Genomic DNA, 16402 nt, shown 5'->3' with positions numbered 1-16402 from the left:
TCACGGGGGTGGGGTGGGAGGGAAGGCCTTTGTTTGTGTGCTCTTTGTTTTGGGGGCTCTTTGCTCTTGGGACTAAGAGGGACCGAACATCAATCCATGCTCTCCAAATCTTTCTGAACAAGTCTCTCATATTTCAAACTTGTAAGTAACAGCCAAGCAAGGCGTTTTAGTTTTTTCTTTGTTTTCTCAACTTGTAAATGTTCCTTTTGCTAGAGTATTCACCTGTTTTCTGTAAATTTAAACCTAAGGCTAGAGGGGGTTCCTCTGGACTCTTTGAATCTGATTACCCTGTAAAGTTATTTTCCATCCTGATTTTACAGAGATGATTTTTACCTTTTTCTTTAATTAAGATTCTTCTTTTAAGAACCTGATTGATTTTTCATTGTTTTAAGATCCAAGGGTTTTGGATCTGTGTTCAATGGGACCAATTGGTCAGGGTATACTCTCAAGCCTACCCAGGGAAAGGGGGTAAGGACTTTGTGGGGGGAGGAAGGAATTAGTCTCAAATCTGCCCAGGAAAGGGAGGGTTAGAGACTTGGGAAATTTTGGGGGAAAGGCAGAGTTCCAAGTGGCTCTCCCCTAAGATTTGGAACGCTTGGTGGTGGCAGCTGACTGTTAACCTAAGCTGGTAAATAAGCTTAGGGGGTTCCCCACGTCTGTACCCTAGAGTTCAGAGTGGGGAAGGAACCTTGACAATCTCCATCTCAACAAGTACATCAGATACACGAGTTTCTCTACGGTTAACTTAGTTGCTATTCTCCCTGCTTTGAACCACAAGTGGTTTCCCCTCCCCTCCCGCCCCCCCGGATCTTCAGAACATTTACTTCCATGTGGTAATTTTCCCAAGTCACAGGTGGTTTCTGAGATTTGTAGTGGCAGGCCAGCATTATCAGTACACTGTGTTGCCATTTGGCCTGTCCTTGGCTTGACATTTATCAAATGCATGACTGTCGTAGCAGCATATCTCAGAAGAAGAGGAATTCATTATTTTCTGTACCTGGATGATTGGTTAGTGAAAGGCAAGTCCTTAGATCAAGTCCTCTCTCATGTCAAATTCACTTTGCATCTCTTTGATCATTTGGCTCTGATTTTGAACAAAGGGAAGTGAGCATTAACACAAACACAAAATATCTAGTTCGAGTGCATTCCTGACCTATGTACAATTTCAAGCAATTCATTGCCTGTGCCTGTCTTTCTGCTCTCACCTTTCAATTATGATATATGTATGTCTGAGATTAAGCCATATGTTGCCATGCATTTATGCGGTCCAGCATGCAAGATTACACCTTCATCTTCAGGACTAGTTGAAGTTGGCACTGCCCACCACTATTCTAGAAGATGGAGTCTAACATGATTTGGCTGGCTAGTGTTACCTAAATTAAGGCAAGCTACCTAGTGTAGGACACTGTGGAACAGGTGCAGCACCATCCCACATTTGCTAGGCACATGGTGCTAGAAATTAGTGTTCCTGATACTGTCTTCAAACCAAATTTAAATGATTCCTTATCTTGCTTTTAGGCCATTGTAGACAAAGACTTTAAATGGTGCAACATGCAATTGGAAAATCTAAAATGGGTGTGAAGCAAGTAAAATAATAAAAAATCTTGGAACAGAGAATGACTTAAATTTCTCAAAATACTGGCATAATGATACAAAGGTTTTCTCTCCTATTTAGTACCACTGTCATAATGCCCACAAACATTCCAGCCCTGGAATTACATTTTTCAGAAGAATAATCTTTTAGGTTAGCTTATTCTGGGGTACAAACAGTTAAGAATCCTGTACTCCCCTTCACTAATCCAAGTCTTTTCAAATTCAGGTAACAAGCATGTTCATGGAAATGACTTATCACCATCTGGCAATTTCTGATTATCTGCATATGCGAAATGTAGGAAATACATTGAAAATGGGATAATAAAGAGCATTTTGTTCTGTAGCATAAAAGGCAGATTGGCTGGTCCCTGTCAAAATACAGTGACGTGTCCAGGATTATCACAGTTTGGCAGCATTTTGCATGTGGGGTTAAGGGTGTTCTCAGAGTCTAACCACTGACTTGAAATATTATGTACCATTTTTTGATATCTGAGGAAGTGGTAGGGTTGATTTTAATTATATCATCAATAAAATCCTATCTGTCTTGTGACAGTGTGATTCATTCTTTCAGAGGTACTAATTTATTTTAACCCCTTTCCTCAATCTTCCCAAAATTTCTAATGTTCCTTATCTGAACTAGCAAATTCATTAGCCAGATATTTTTCCCTGTGACAACCTAACTTTTATCTAAGTCTACTGTAGCTCAGAAGTTACTCAGAAAATCTTTCTACCTAGCAAAACCAATTTGCTGTAGCTAAGGAGCAGTTGAAAGGGGCATGAATCTGTAGTGCTGCAAAAATCTAAGTTTATCTTACTCTGGGAAAGGGAGAGATTGAACTGTCCCAATTAAGCACGACTCTATCCATTTTTCTCCCCTCTAATTGGTAGATTAGCCAATTGTTTATTAATAGATTCCAGAATCTTACTGAATGTCAAAGAAAGCTTCGCTTCTGTGTCCAGCAAACTTAATCTTATAAACCATTTGTGATAATTTTCTACCTGTTCTAATTAAGCTATAGAACAAGTGCTGGTATCTCCTTCTCCTTATTTCAGAGTACAAGATGGGTTGCAGGCACAGATAGGAGGATGAGAGTGGAAACCTGGCTGGAAGTCCATAGACAGGAGGTGCAAAAAAACTTTAAAATAAGCAATAATTAGGAAACGTGTCAGTTGGGGAAGAAGTAGAGGCCTGTGGTTGATTCCCAGGTGTTCTCATTAACTGTTTTTAATAACATACACTACTACATTTTGTAGCTTCAGAATAGCCATTTCTTTGGACTACTTTGATATTTGTGCTTGGGGGAAAGCATCAAACGAATTATAATCCCCTTCTCCGCGTCACCCTTCAGATTTTTATTTTCATGGTTTCCCAAATTTCTCGTCCATTTCTTGCTTTTGATGTTTTTTTTATCCTAAAAGTATGTTATGTAATACTGCATTTAAAGTTTTAAACATTTTTTAAGATTAATACTCAAAGGTAATATCTTATACAGGAACATAAATTAAACCAATTGGACTGGGTCCTTTAAACTTGGACTGGGTCCTTTAAACTTTCTCCCTATTTAAAGATTGAGATGGACACACTCAAAGTAAATCCAGATATAATCCAACATACCAGTCCCTTAGTTTAGTGTATTGAGTGCTTTCCCCTTTTGTATTTTACATTAATTAGTAATTAATTAGGCTGCTGTAGATCTCAGTAACATTTTCTGTAAATATTAGTATTAGAGATTATTCAACCCTAATAAGTTTTGTGTCCATTAGAATAAATAAATTGGATGCTGACTTTCCCCCCAAAAAATTCATGCTTATAACATACATGTATTAAAGTGGCATTTTAGCTGTTCAGTTTCAATTGCTATTGTTCTATTGTGCTATTGTAAGACTATTGTTGGGTCCATCCTACAATTGAAATCTGTCAAATTTGGTTCACAGCAAGTTGTGGGGGGCGCAGGGTGGGTTGTACTATGGTTCTTCTTATCATCTCGTGTACACCTTGGGGAATAATAGATGTTAGTTTGCTTCAATCTGCTGAAGTGCCTTAGAAATTTGAAGAATTTGCAATTTGACCTAAGTATGTTCTTATGCAAATCAAAAGTACTCTTCTGGTTTTACTGGATTTTGAAATTTATTAAATTGATGCCTCATCTCAGTCTCAGACTTCTTATTTTCAACACTAGGGAACTGAGTTGCCAGGTATTCAGTCAGACTCCACACTAGATATGCATATTCCAATATCTTTCTGACAAACCTCAACTCTGAAACTTGGGAACCTGTTCAAATGTCATTTAAATAGGGAGAATCAAGGAGACACAGCGTAATATGACTTAACTTGTTTTGTTTCTTTGTGCTTGAACATTTGTCACATGTTACGTGTACATGTTTTTCTGTTAATATATATTGATAAATATTTATTTACTTCCCAATAAGAATTTTTTTAAAAGAAGGAGTATCATAATTATTGAAGATAGTCAGTATTAAGAGCCATGTGGTGCCAGTTTAATAAAATATTTGTCTAGATTCACTTTCCTGCTCGGTCAGCCTTGTGCCATACCAGCTACTTGAAAAGAGGTGTATGAGTTCCTGCGCAATCTCACTTTGCCTTGGTCCCAGCATAAGGAACATGATGGGGGAGCTTGCTATATCTGTGATCCTCAGCTGCCAGAATAGGTTTTTGGGGCCAAGTGAGAACATAGCCAAAAAGTTGCTGTCGTTTATGTGAGGTCTGGGATTGGGGACTCTCAAAAGTGGCTTTAATGCCATCTTTGCTTCCGTCTTCTCTGGATTTGTGCTGAGCAGAGTTCAGCTGGTCCAGTGAATATGGGCTTCTGACTTTAAAATTTGTTTTTACAGACTTGCAAGGTCTGGTTTGCTTAAGGGTTTTGCCTGTGATCCATTATCCCAGTATTCTTGGCTTTCTAGCTTGATTTAAGGTGTTTTGGGTTTTTTTTAAGGATTTTCTATCTTTAAGATGTAAAATCTATTTAACATGTCATCCACTCCATATAATAGGTCAGTATTATGTTCATTTGCTTCAGCTTTTCATGTTGTAAGTGCAATAAATGTTCTTTAAGTTGGCAAATAAGAAAATAATAATAAATATACCAGTACATTTCTACAGTACTTTTCATCCAGGAATTGTAAAATACTTTACAAACAATTGATTAAGTCTCTCAGCATCATTGTAAGGTACGGTAAGTAAAAATTACATGGGGACCGCTTCTCTGTGCACTGAAATGCAGCTACACATTAGATGGAACATGTTTTACATTATGTACATAAGTTAAGGTCGGAAAATAAAGAATACTGTATCTAGCTGAAACTGAAATATGAATTTTAGTTGGACAGAATGTGACTAATCATGTCATATTTGGTCAGGAACACCAGTGTTAACTTTTTATAAGAGTAAGGAGTTATCTCTAATGACCTTGTATTGGTCAAGATCTTAAGTTGTAAGTCTTAACCAAGAGACGTTTCCTCAAAGAGTACAGTGCTTCTCCATTCACCACCATACATCGGTTGAGTAGCAAGCCACAGGGAAGAGTACCATCTACTGAAATATCCCAACTCCTTGCATTACTTGAGTCTTCCTGAAATGTCACTCATCCGCATAATGACCTTGATGAATTCTGCTTTCCTCCTGAAAACTAGTATTACTGCTGATACATAGTCAAGCCCACTACTATTATCCTTAATTTCTCATTTATAGTTTTAGGATATATTGTAGTTGAAACTGAGAAATCTGTTACCATGAAGCCATTGGTACTGCTTTCATAAGGTGACAACAGCTGTGTGTTACTAAGGAAACAGTCAATTCTGACCGTCTGCATCCTCTAAATCATTCCTGAAAAGACATTTTCATGCCATTTTGTTCAGCCACTTTGTGATTCATTAGGGAGTAGCTTGAGACCATAACTCTCTTTGCTCATAACCTAATTGATATTTGAAACCAGGGATCCAGAAATAAGTAGCTAATCAATTAACTTTCTGTTCCATTTGACCTGTAAAAATCTAGCAGTAATGCTGCTCTACATAACTTGCATAATCCTTTTGCTTAATAAAGTAACACGATAGCTATATTAATTTTTTTGTCTGTTGGGTTTTTTAAATGTGAAGTATCTCTGACATGAGTAACGAAACGTAACCTTTTTAAAAATGTTTCCTTTTTAGACTGCTTTGGCACATCTGGAGTCTCTTGCAGTTGATGTTGAGCAAGCTCATCCACCAGCCAGCAAAGAAAGCATAGACTGTCTGCCACAGATTATTATTACAGAAAATCACAATGGTATGGAAAAACCGGCCCACAAAAAAATTTAATTTCCGCAAAATATAATATCTAAGCTTAAATTTGTTATAGTGTGGTAGTGTACATACAATATTTAAAGGAAACTCTGTTATGCAGAACAATACTGAGTGGTAAATTCAGAAATTATCTGTTCACTCTGAGTAGAACTTAAGTGTACTTTGGAAAATGACTTGCTTACTCTGATAAACTATATCATATTATGATTAGCCACTGATAACTTCTTATTAACATATTTCACTTGATTTTTAATTAAACTTAAATTTTAAAATTTGTGATGGGTTTTTATTTTTTTTCCCCTCAAGCTGTTGGTCAGGAGCAGTGTTGTGCTATCTGTTGCAGTGATTATGTGAAAGATGAAATAATAACTGAGCTGCCCTGTCACCATTTCTTTCACAAACCCTGTGTAACACTTTGGTTACAGAAGGTGAGTTCTCCTTTGCTTGCTTGCGTGATTAGTGGTGAATTTGTGCTCTTCTGGTTAGAACAACATGCAGCTTTTTCTGAAAACTTATTGTGAGATTATTTCACAAAATAGTTAATTGAATTATTTTAATATTTTAGGAAACAATTTTGTTGGTGGTGAAAAGAGATCTATAGGAGTATGCAAGGAGCAAAGTTGATTAGTCTTGACCATTTGATATATTCAAGATCACTCATAAACAATTTAGACATTGCTTGCAGTGTGTGTACAGTCCGAATGTTGGACTGCATCAGTGATGGTACCGATATTCTTTAGAATGACCAGCCCCTTGAACTCCATACTGTGCTTCTGATTACTAGGAGGAAAAAAGAAAATTTAAATGGGTTAGATAAAAAATTCTTCTTGGGTTGGAAGAATTGACTTAAACTTGTTTAATTTTTTCTTCATAACTTGCCTAGCAAGAGAGAATAGCAAACTACAAGAGTGAAGAGTGCAACATCACGAAAGATGAGGAATTGTTTAAGGTGGTTCAGAGCAATTTAACTAGAAGTAATAATATTAAATTGCACTGGAAAACTTAGGTTGAGGTCTATTTCGTGTGGAATTGTCTTCTCAGCACAGGGATGAAATCCTCAGTGGTTGAGACATTTAAAAGATGGGTGAATAAAGCAGTTGAGAATTGTTATTGGAAAACATGTAGAGTCATGCACACTTTACAGTTAATCTGTTTCTTTTTGTCTCTTCTAGTCAGGAACATGCCCGGTGTGTCGTCATGTGCTTGCACCTGTACTCCCTGAAGCAGCAGCTGCTGCTACTTCCTTTCTCTCTGATCATGATTCCCCTCCTTCAGTCCACAGTGCTGCAGGAACACAATAAAATTAACCTCTGGAATGAGATGTTGCCCCAGCAAACTAAAAATGTAAATTTCTTCTGTTTTAATTACAATGTGAAAACAATTATATATAAAATATATTATATATAAATGCTATATATAGTATATATTTTAGTTTAGAAAGAGAATGTAAGACTTTCTAAACTGTTTAGATTTACAATAATAGCTAAAATTTTCAAACTGAAAGTTAGAAAAATTTGCATCAGTTTTCTGCAGTAGAACATCTTGCTGTTAACCGTAATATCCAAGGCTTGTATTACGTTAAATTTGTCAAAAGAATTATCATTAATGTGGCACTTTGTGTTCAAGTTCTTGCAACTGCAGTGCAGTTGGAGCTTATTAAAGTTATGCTTATAACCTGTTTTACATAATATAACTGAACAATGTGTTGTTGGTTTTTTTGTCAAAGATAGTGGCACCAAGTGACTTTGTAATTGATCTCTCATATTTGCATCAAATGTGAAGACGTTCTGTGATCACAGCAGTAGTAAAATTTGGTTTCACTGGAAATAAACTGCATAAGAATACACTTTTTTTATCTTATGACTTTTTTCATAATATTCTTTTCCCATATGTGTGAACCTCTAGTTATTTGTTATGGATATCACAATGTGGAATTTTTAGAAATTTTTGCACTATTCTTAAGCATATATCCTGACTTTAAAAAAAATAAATAAAGTGGGGTATGAAACTTAAAGCTGGGATTTTCAAAGGAGTGTAAAGAGTTAAGTCAATGGGCGTCAGATGTCTAATTCCTTTAATCTTTTTTGCAAATCCCATTCTAAAATTTTGCTCTTAGGGGGCTGGGGTGATGTTTGCTCACTCATTCAAAATAGTTTCTTGTGTCTGGGAATCTTTGTCTGAAAACTGGAGTAAGGACTCTTCAGACTGAATTGAGAAAAATCCAGTACAGTGTAGTAACCACAAAGGCAAAGGATGGAATATGGCAATGGAATAAACTGTTCAGTGAGATAATTATGACAGTCATTACTAGTAATGTAAAGATACAGTTAGACTTCCAGTATTTCTGCCGGCTGAATGGACTGCACTAGATTTAATATTTTAAACCAAAAGCAAACCAAGAAACTGAAGGGACTGTAATAGACGTCTCAGACCGTACTATATTTCCTCAATAACCCTTCATGGTCTTCTTTTTGCATATATGGAAAGCAAATCTTACATGGCAGGAATGTAGGGCTCAAGGAATTGTACATTCCCTCTAACAGCCAACTCTCAAAAACTTCCCATGGTTATGGGTTAGATACATGTTTTTTACAACGTGATTCCATGGGAGCAATACATCTGGGGTCCAGTTCAGCTCTCACTAAACTCAGTGGCAGTTTTTTCCATTTACTTTAATTAGACCTGGGATAGGTCCTTGGAGAAGAGTTAGTCTTGGAAAATAACCCCCTTTTCATACAAATTCTGGTCTCGTTCTTCAGCTACTTAGAAATATTCCTGATTATGGCCCCCAATACAGTAAAAACGTGATCATCTTACAAACATTAATGTATTTTCACAACACCACTCTCAGCGAAGTATTATTCTCATTTTACAGGAGGACAGTGAAATAAGGTGACTTGTCCAAAGGTCATACATGAAGTATGTAGCAGAATTCAGGGAGCTGAAGCTAGATGTCCTGAGTCCTAACTCAGTGGCTTACCTACAGAACTATCATTCCTCTGCCTTGGAGTACAGTGAAGCCAAAGCAGTTGGATCCTGGTGGAGAGATGCAGAAAAGGTGGTTAGCACAGTTCCACAGTATGATTTTTCTCCTTCTGGAAAGTCCCTACATTTAAATTCCACTGAACTGGGCTTCAGCAGAGATTTGGGGGGGTGGGGCAGAATGGGGTGTGACCAGGTGACAACCCTTGTGCTTTTTTGCAGACGCACCAGCTTTCCTATTAGAAATCTGACCTAGATTCAATACTGATCACGAAGCACTGACTCTCATAGAATCCCTACTATAAACTGCTACTTTGGAGTCACTGGCAAGTTGGACATTGGCAACACAGATCCAGACGGTGCCATGGTAAAATGAGGACAGCAAAGTAGCTGTGTGATCTTTAAGATTATTTCAAGGTTCACATGAATCTGGGGGCATTTGAAGATTTAAGAGGCAAGACGGGAGGGAAAGTGCAGGACCCCTGATCTAGGAACAAAGAAATAAGCCAGACCTGCAGGCTGGGGGACTCTCTCTTGGGAAGCAGTGTCTCAGAAAAGATTTGGGGGGTCATGGATAAGCTGCAGAATGTGAGCTCCCAGTGTGACGCTATTGCCAAAAGAGCAATTGTGATCCTGGGCTGCATAAACAGGGCAATATTGAGTAGGGGTAGAGAGGTTATTTTCCCTCTGTATTTGGCACTGGTGCCACCATTGCTGGAACCTCACGTCCAGTTCTGGTGCCCACAATTCAAGGATGTTGACAAATTGTAGAGAATTCTTTCCTGGGTGCTGGCTGGTGAGTCTTGCCCACATGCTAAGGGTTTAGCCGATCGCCATATTTGGGGTCGGGAAGGAATTTTCCTCCGGGGCAGATTGGCAGAGGCCCTGGGGGGTTTTCGCCTTCCTCTGCAGCATGGAAATTACATACCAGGTATCACAGTTGAAATGGCAGCCATTGTTAAAGAGGCATTGTGCTTTTTAGAATTTTTAGTTGTTACGCGTGTGCACTCAGACACAATCCTACAATATTAATATCCCATAACTGCCAAAACATGTTGTCCAAGGCCAGCCAATCTACCTAAACCTCAAAATACCAAAATTCAAAACTGAAGTTCCAGGTAGTAAAACAAAATAATGAAAGCCATTGATTTGGGTAGCTGCTTCTGTATAATACATATGAGAGATAGTTAGGTTTATATCTCAGTTTATCAAGCTCTGAGAAAACTATATGATGATAATTGTTACCCAGACCAATGGGTTGTTTGTTTTGTTTTACCGTATTTGATACCCTCCAGAGGAAACTCAGTTTTTCTCTTAAATGATTTCATGCCATATTCATGGCAACTTTTTGATCCTTTTTATTAATTTTGATATGTACTTAATAGGTAAAATCAGTTATTGTACATATATTTCTGTCCAGGCCAGTCTCCTTCCAAGCCAAATAACAGGAATTTTAGTGTAGCAATACTAAAAACTTTATATTGTATTACAATTCAAGCTATTGCATGGCATTGCTCTCATTGAAGGTTCACTGTCATTGAAGGTTTTTAAAAATATTTGCTACATGGAGGCAGATACTAACAACACGAGTTTACAAGGTGTGGTTAGATGTTGATAGATGTTTGGCTGCGTGTGCATGTGTGTGTGTTCCCTCTGTGTGGTGCCCGAGCCCTGCGCAGACATCTGGCATGGCAGACTTTGAGTGAACTGCCCAATCACCACAAGATCTAAGGGACGCAGGCACCCAGCCTGGTTTATTGTCAATGAAGTACGGTACTAGTATCCCACAGACTTTACCGGACCACTAAGACTTGTATGCCCATAACAATGGACCAGCTCAGTGAACGGCAGGGCTTTCCCTTCCTCCCTAGGCCAGACAAAGATACTCCCTCTGAGCTACATCTTTATACCCTGATACAAACAAGTTAGTGCAGCCCCCTGACATAGTTACTGCCCTCGACGTGGCTAGTTATTACCCATCACCTTGTACATGTTGGTTCAATTAAAACATTTCTGTTACGTACTGTTATCCTGACCTTATCTTTTAGGAGGGGTTAGTGTGTTCCTGTTATCCTTGGGGAATGTTTTTGTACCATCCTTGATATTGGGATGTTCTGGTACCACTTGATATCGGGATGTGTTTGTGTGAGCACTCTCTGACTAGCACGTCTTAGGAATGTGTATTTCTGCAACATTAGCCTTGTTCTTGCCAGATTCCTTGAGCAGGTCCTGCCTCATACCAGGCCTCTAATACAAGAGCTTATGTCTCAGGCTCTTTTCCTACTACACATAGCAGCACCACTGGGAATAGTTTTGTGCAAAGAGATCATATTTCTACTTTTGGGTCCAGCTCCCTAGTGAGAGATAGGATGGAGCTTCTCTCCCTATCAAACTTTGTTAGCCCTTTGAGGCGCTGGCAAGTCAACCTCATTCTAAGACCAACTGTCTATTCTGACTGTGCTCGGCTAAGGCGTTCCCTGTCTGCAGTGTAGTCATTTAGGCTTATTTCTTCAATTTCTTGATCTCTTTGATTTTTTTCTGTCAGGCCTCAAGTGGCTTCTCCGGGGCATTGGTCTTCTTTGGTTTTAGTGGGGGACCTACCGTTGTCTTTCAGCTGGTGGTACCCCTTTGAGACAATGAGAGTTTTTCAGCAGCCCCAGGTCACTGTTGATTATTGTGGCCCACTCTGGGTCACTGACTTCATCATTTCCGTTGCGTCCTTTGGTGCTTGATGCATCAGGAGCTTCCATTTTTTATTGGTAGTATCACCTTCTTACCATGTTTTACTTCTGTGTGCTCAACACTTGCCCTAAAGTTTCATATACCCCATCTAAATTTACTAGATTTGGTTCCTTGATATATGGTTTTGATGCAAAGTTCCCTCTCACCATACAAAGTCTATGCAGAAGTGTTGTTGGTGCAGAATTCTAACTACACATTCATTCTAGGCTTGAAATAGTTGATCAGGAAACTGATGCATGCACTGCTCAGAGTCTGACTTTGTTCACTCAAGACTGTACGGGAAGTAACTAGTTGTATATAATTCAAATATTTTGTCTGCATTCTTATAAAAGCACTTAGCATGGAAGTTCAGTGTATAACACCTTACTTCTAGTCTTCTCTTGGTATTACAGAACAGAGAGTCCAATTCTGCTCAGTAAACCCATTCTAAATATTTTCTCTTCTGTCTTTAATTTGTTGCGTGTTTGAGTTGCATAAGGTAGATACTTGCATCTTGTTGAGAGAGCTCTTTGGCTCGTTAGCTTCCAGGAGTCTGTATGAAGCACTACTTTAATACAGAGCGGTTATATTACTTACTGCATCTGTAATTGTTCTCTGAAGATATTTTCTTGCATCAGTAAATACCCGCTCCATTCAGTTTGCATCAAGAGTTACCATGTAATCTTGAGCCTGCAGTGGGGATATACAGCAACCTAATTTTTACAAAAACTGTAACAAAACTTGCAAGATACTGTCTAATTATGGTAGCCTAGAACTCAGTATTTTCTCTTAATGGACACTGCTGTCACCAGTTTTAAAAAGCTGTTGTGCATGTAGTTCTTTCTGTAGAACAAAACAATGGGGGCAAGTTAAATATGGGTGGACCGTGTAAAGGGTGTTTGAGGTGAAAAGTGAATGATGAAGCATTTTAAGAAAGAGGGGAATTGGAAGTGAACTATTAAGAGATGCAACCAGAACTATTAACTCTGATTGGGTTGGTATCATCTGGCTCTATTGAAACACACTTTCAACCTTAATTCTTCTTATTAAGCTTTTTGTTTGGGAATTACTACAATGTTTAATTTCAATTGAGAACATTTGTTTGGTGGTTGTGTTATTTCTTTGCCTCAAGGAAACTATTGGGCCTGGTGTGTTTTTACATGTGTGAACTTTTTAATATATTATCATATAATAATGGGCAGTCCATACATTAATGATCCAGAATAGACTTCTTATCTGAAGAGAATATTTCTTTCTGTTTGCTGTACTCAGGATAAGAATAATCCAATTTTACAAGATCTTATTCTAACCTTTTTGAAGATACAGAATGCACAAATAAATGGCTTGTTTATTAACTGAACAGACATTTAATATATGGAAATATAAATGGGCATATGCTTTCAGCATTTTGTAACTAAAAGAATAAAGGAGTTACAATTTGCTTAATAGAAAATCAACCACTGTGAAAACAGTTCTAGAACCTATGGATAGTTTCATAACAGGTAGGATCACAGTAATCAAAGATTGAAAAGACTTGACTGAGTCCATCCCTCCACAAGAAGAAAATACTATTCTGTAATGGAATGAATTACATATTATTTGTACTACATCCTATTTTAGCTAAAAGAGAAGGAAGAAACCAAAAATGCCAAAATGAAGAGTTTTTCTCTTTGATTTCATGGTTGTTCCTGCACCTTGGAGGTGCTACCCATATGACTCCTTTCTTGTGAATTCATTTTTAATGAGATTATGCAGAGTATTGAGGATCTCCACAAGGTGGACCTCCTTGAAATCAAGACTGTGGATGTCTTTCTAAAAAATATGCTGTAACTCAACCAGAAGAATACAGAAATTAGTGGGTGGGGTTCTATGGCCTCTGTTATCAAGATCATAATGATTTCCCTCTGGCCTTAAGAAGTATGAAACTATATCAGAGATTAGGAGCAATGGGTGAAAAAGTCCCTGGTTCACACTGAAAGTCAATGCGACTTGTGTTCAACCCTCACTTAATGCTTTTGAAAATCCCACCCAAACTAATTGAAACAAAAATTGGTCCCCATTTTGACCTTGTTCTTCTTCTGAATCATACCCACATTTTTAGAGGTCCCATTTTGATGGATTTCATATTACTACTTTTTACATTTCATTTTACTTTGATTTATCTAAAACAGATAATAGAAGTACCCATTCCAAGATCTGGTTGCTTTTTACTAAAATTAAAATTCACAACAGTAAAAAGTAAGTAAATTAAACTATTTAAATACACTGCCAGCCCCTTTCTTATACCCTGCCCCTCACCAAATCATAATTGGAACCAGCTCCAAAATCAAGTTAACTAGAGTAAAATGTAAACAATCAGAAGTTTTGTAAATATGACGTGGACTGTTGCTATTGAAGGAAAAGGCTGTGATGTGGGAGCGTGTAATATGCAAATGTACCAAAGTAACCAGGCATGCTGCTCATTAAATGACTTTTTTCCCTTGTTTTTGATACCTGGAAGCCTCTTCCTTTCAGGGATGCTGCTTTATTGATTGTCTTGTCCGCTAAATACACCTTTGTGAGTGCAGCATCTGTAATTGGAATTTGCAATGAAATTTGTACTGCATGTAGAGACTTCCTTTTTTCAATACTATAATATAGGCCATGATCCTTCTAACATGCAAATGCTTAAGTTTTAAAGTGCTTAATTTTAAAGTTAAAAATATGCATAAGTGTTTGGAGGATCAGAATCATAATGTATGATCCAAACTGCATGGCTATACTCAGAATTTCTAACTTAAAGAAACAAGATATTTTCTCTTTCTTTCATCCATCCTTGTCTGATTATAAGATATTCTTTAGTCTTGCAGCAATATTGTTACTTCCTGTGTGTTGGAGGAAAGGTTAACCAATATGGAGACAACTATCTCACAAATACTATTTCAGATTATGCTCATTAGTTTAAAAAACAAACAGTATTTAACAAATCAGGTGACAACATACTAGACACTGATAAGAGAGTGGAATATTTGTTCCTATTGGATTTTCTGGAAAGAACCGTAAAACTTCTCATTGTGCCCATTTTTGCAATAACTAGATGAAACTGACATTCAGGGGGCTGCCCTAATTTTTTCTTATATTATTTTCTATTAGAAATATGTGAATGCTCCTTGGAGGAGTTGTGATCATTTGGATGCACTTCTTCTTTTATAGTGAATGATGGGGATTTTCAAAAAGCTCAACTCTTACTGACTTCCTGTGAGAATTGTACACCTCTCTCCCCTAGGCACTTTTGAAAATCCTCACCAGTATGTCACTTTTTACCAGTGTTTTGGGCAAGTAAATATAGATCCAGAATTTGACCTGTATCTTATGCGCTTGTTCCATGACACATTATTTTATTGATAGGCCACAGGAAGAACTACCATCTTCCTCCACAAAAACAAAATTATTAATTTTCTAGTGAATTCACCCGGCCCACCTCAGCTTTCTTTCTTTTTTTTTTATTTTGTTGTTTTTCATGTCAAAATAATTGTATAATAATTTTGAACCCCACTTGTAATTTTTGGCTTTATCCAGTCCTGGACATGGTGTCATTTCCTATCAGTACTGTACTGATAGTGAGCCTCCATCAAAAGTCTGATCGATCTGAAATTATTTGGGAGCCCTCTTTGCACTTCCTTAAGCACTGTTCAGTATAGTATGGTGGGACATTAAATCCCAAAACAATCGTTGGTTGTGTGTTTATATCAAACGCAATGATGTGCATTATCTATCAGCTCTGAATACACCCTGCCAGTTCCTTTCTTCTTCAGCAGGTGTTTATTTCTCCCTTGTTTTACTTCCTGATCATTGATATTCATTTTAAATACCATGCTTGTAAACTAAGGAATTTCACCAGATGGCATCTGTATTCCTTTCTTTTTCTAGTACCATAAAAACACAGAAAAAGAAATCTGTATTTGCAAATTTTGTTTCAATGCTGAAACTCCATATTGGAAATTAAGTAATTTTTTTTAAACTATTAGTTTTGAACATTTCAGTAGGTGTATTTTTGAGGTAGATGTCTTTGTAATCATTACTGTTTAAGAAGCATATTGGTTTAGTGGTGTCTCATACATTAAAGGCTAAAACATAATGGGCTAGATTCTCATTTACACTAAGGTCCTTCTGCACAGGTGTGGCAACATAAAACTGCATTAAAGTGGATGTAAAAGTAATTTATGCTGCCACAGCAGTATAAAGGAACCTTTATGTAAATGAGAATCAGGCCCAATGTTTCTCAAACAGCCTTTAAACAAAGGTAAAAATAGAATTGACGGGCACAATTTTCAACACTGAAACAGAACCATATTTCACCTATTCAGACAGAAATTTTCCCAGAGGCTTCAAAGAAAGTCAATTACACTTTATTGTAGGAGCAAAGTAATTTTTTCAAAGGTTAAGGTTGGGTACTTTGCACCAGGTTCTTTTATTAAAGAAAACAAAAGATGAAATATTTAGTATTTTAACAATACTTTGAATGGTTCCTGTTAACTACTTATGCTAAACAATCTGTTCCATACTGTATTTATCTCTTAACAAGAGCCCTGTGTAAGCTCAAAAGTTTCTCTCTCTCACCAGTAGAAGTTGGTCCAATAAACGATATTACCTCATCCACATTCTCTCTCTAACACTGATTAAGAACAGCTAGACGCTAGTGGCTGCTTGGTAGCCCTGAAATAGGAAAACCAGATGAGTTTTTAAAAAAGTACAATAAAGGCATATTTTTGTCTTGTAAGTTGAATAACAGTATTCTACTGTGACCTGTTAATGTGTAAGATAA

General features: G+C 37.3%; 1 protein-coding gene across 22 annotated transcripts in view; it reads left to right on the top strand.

Moving 5' to 3' along the window:
* The window catches only part of PJA2 (praja ring finger ubiquitin ligase 2), a 79550-nt gene extending 71809 nt beyond the window's left edge, over positions 1–7741 (top strand). For all 22 annotated transcript variants that reach the window (XM_039543886.1, XM_039543891.1, XM_039543880.1 and 19 more), the window contains 3 exons: positions 5764–5878; positions 6202–6323; positions 7068–7741. In XM_039543886.1, coding sequence (XP_039399820.1) covers positions 5764–5878; positions 6202–6323; positions 7068–7196 — 366 coding nt within the window. In that variant the 3' untranslated portion in view covers positions 7197–7741. The remainder of the gene's footprint in view (positions 1–5763; positions 5879–6201; positions 6324–7067) is intronic.
* Positions 7742–16402: the final 8661 nt, after the last annotated feature.

This window comes from Mauremys reevesii, linkage group 6, assembly GCF_016161935.1.
Source record: "Mauremys reevesii isolate NIE-2019 linkage group 6, ASM1616193v1, whole genome shotgun sequence".
NCBI lineage: Eukaryota > Metazoa > Chordata > Testudines > Geoemydidae > Mauremys > Mauremys reevesii.
Note: the sequence above shows the minus strand (reverse complement) of the source record. Positions and strands in the feature narration are given on the sequence as shown.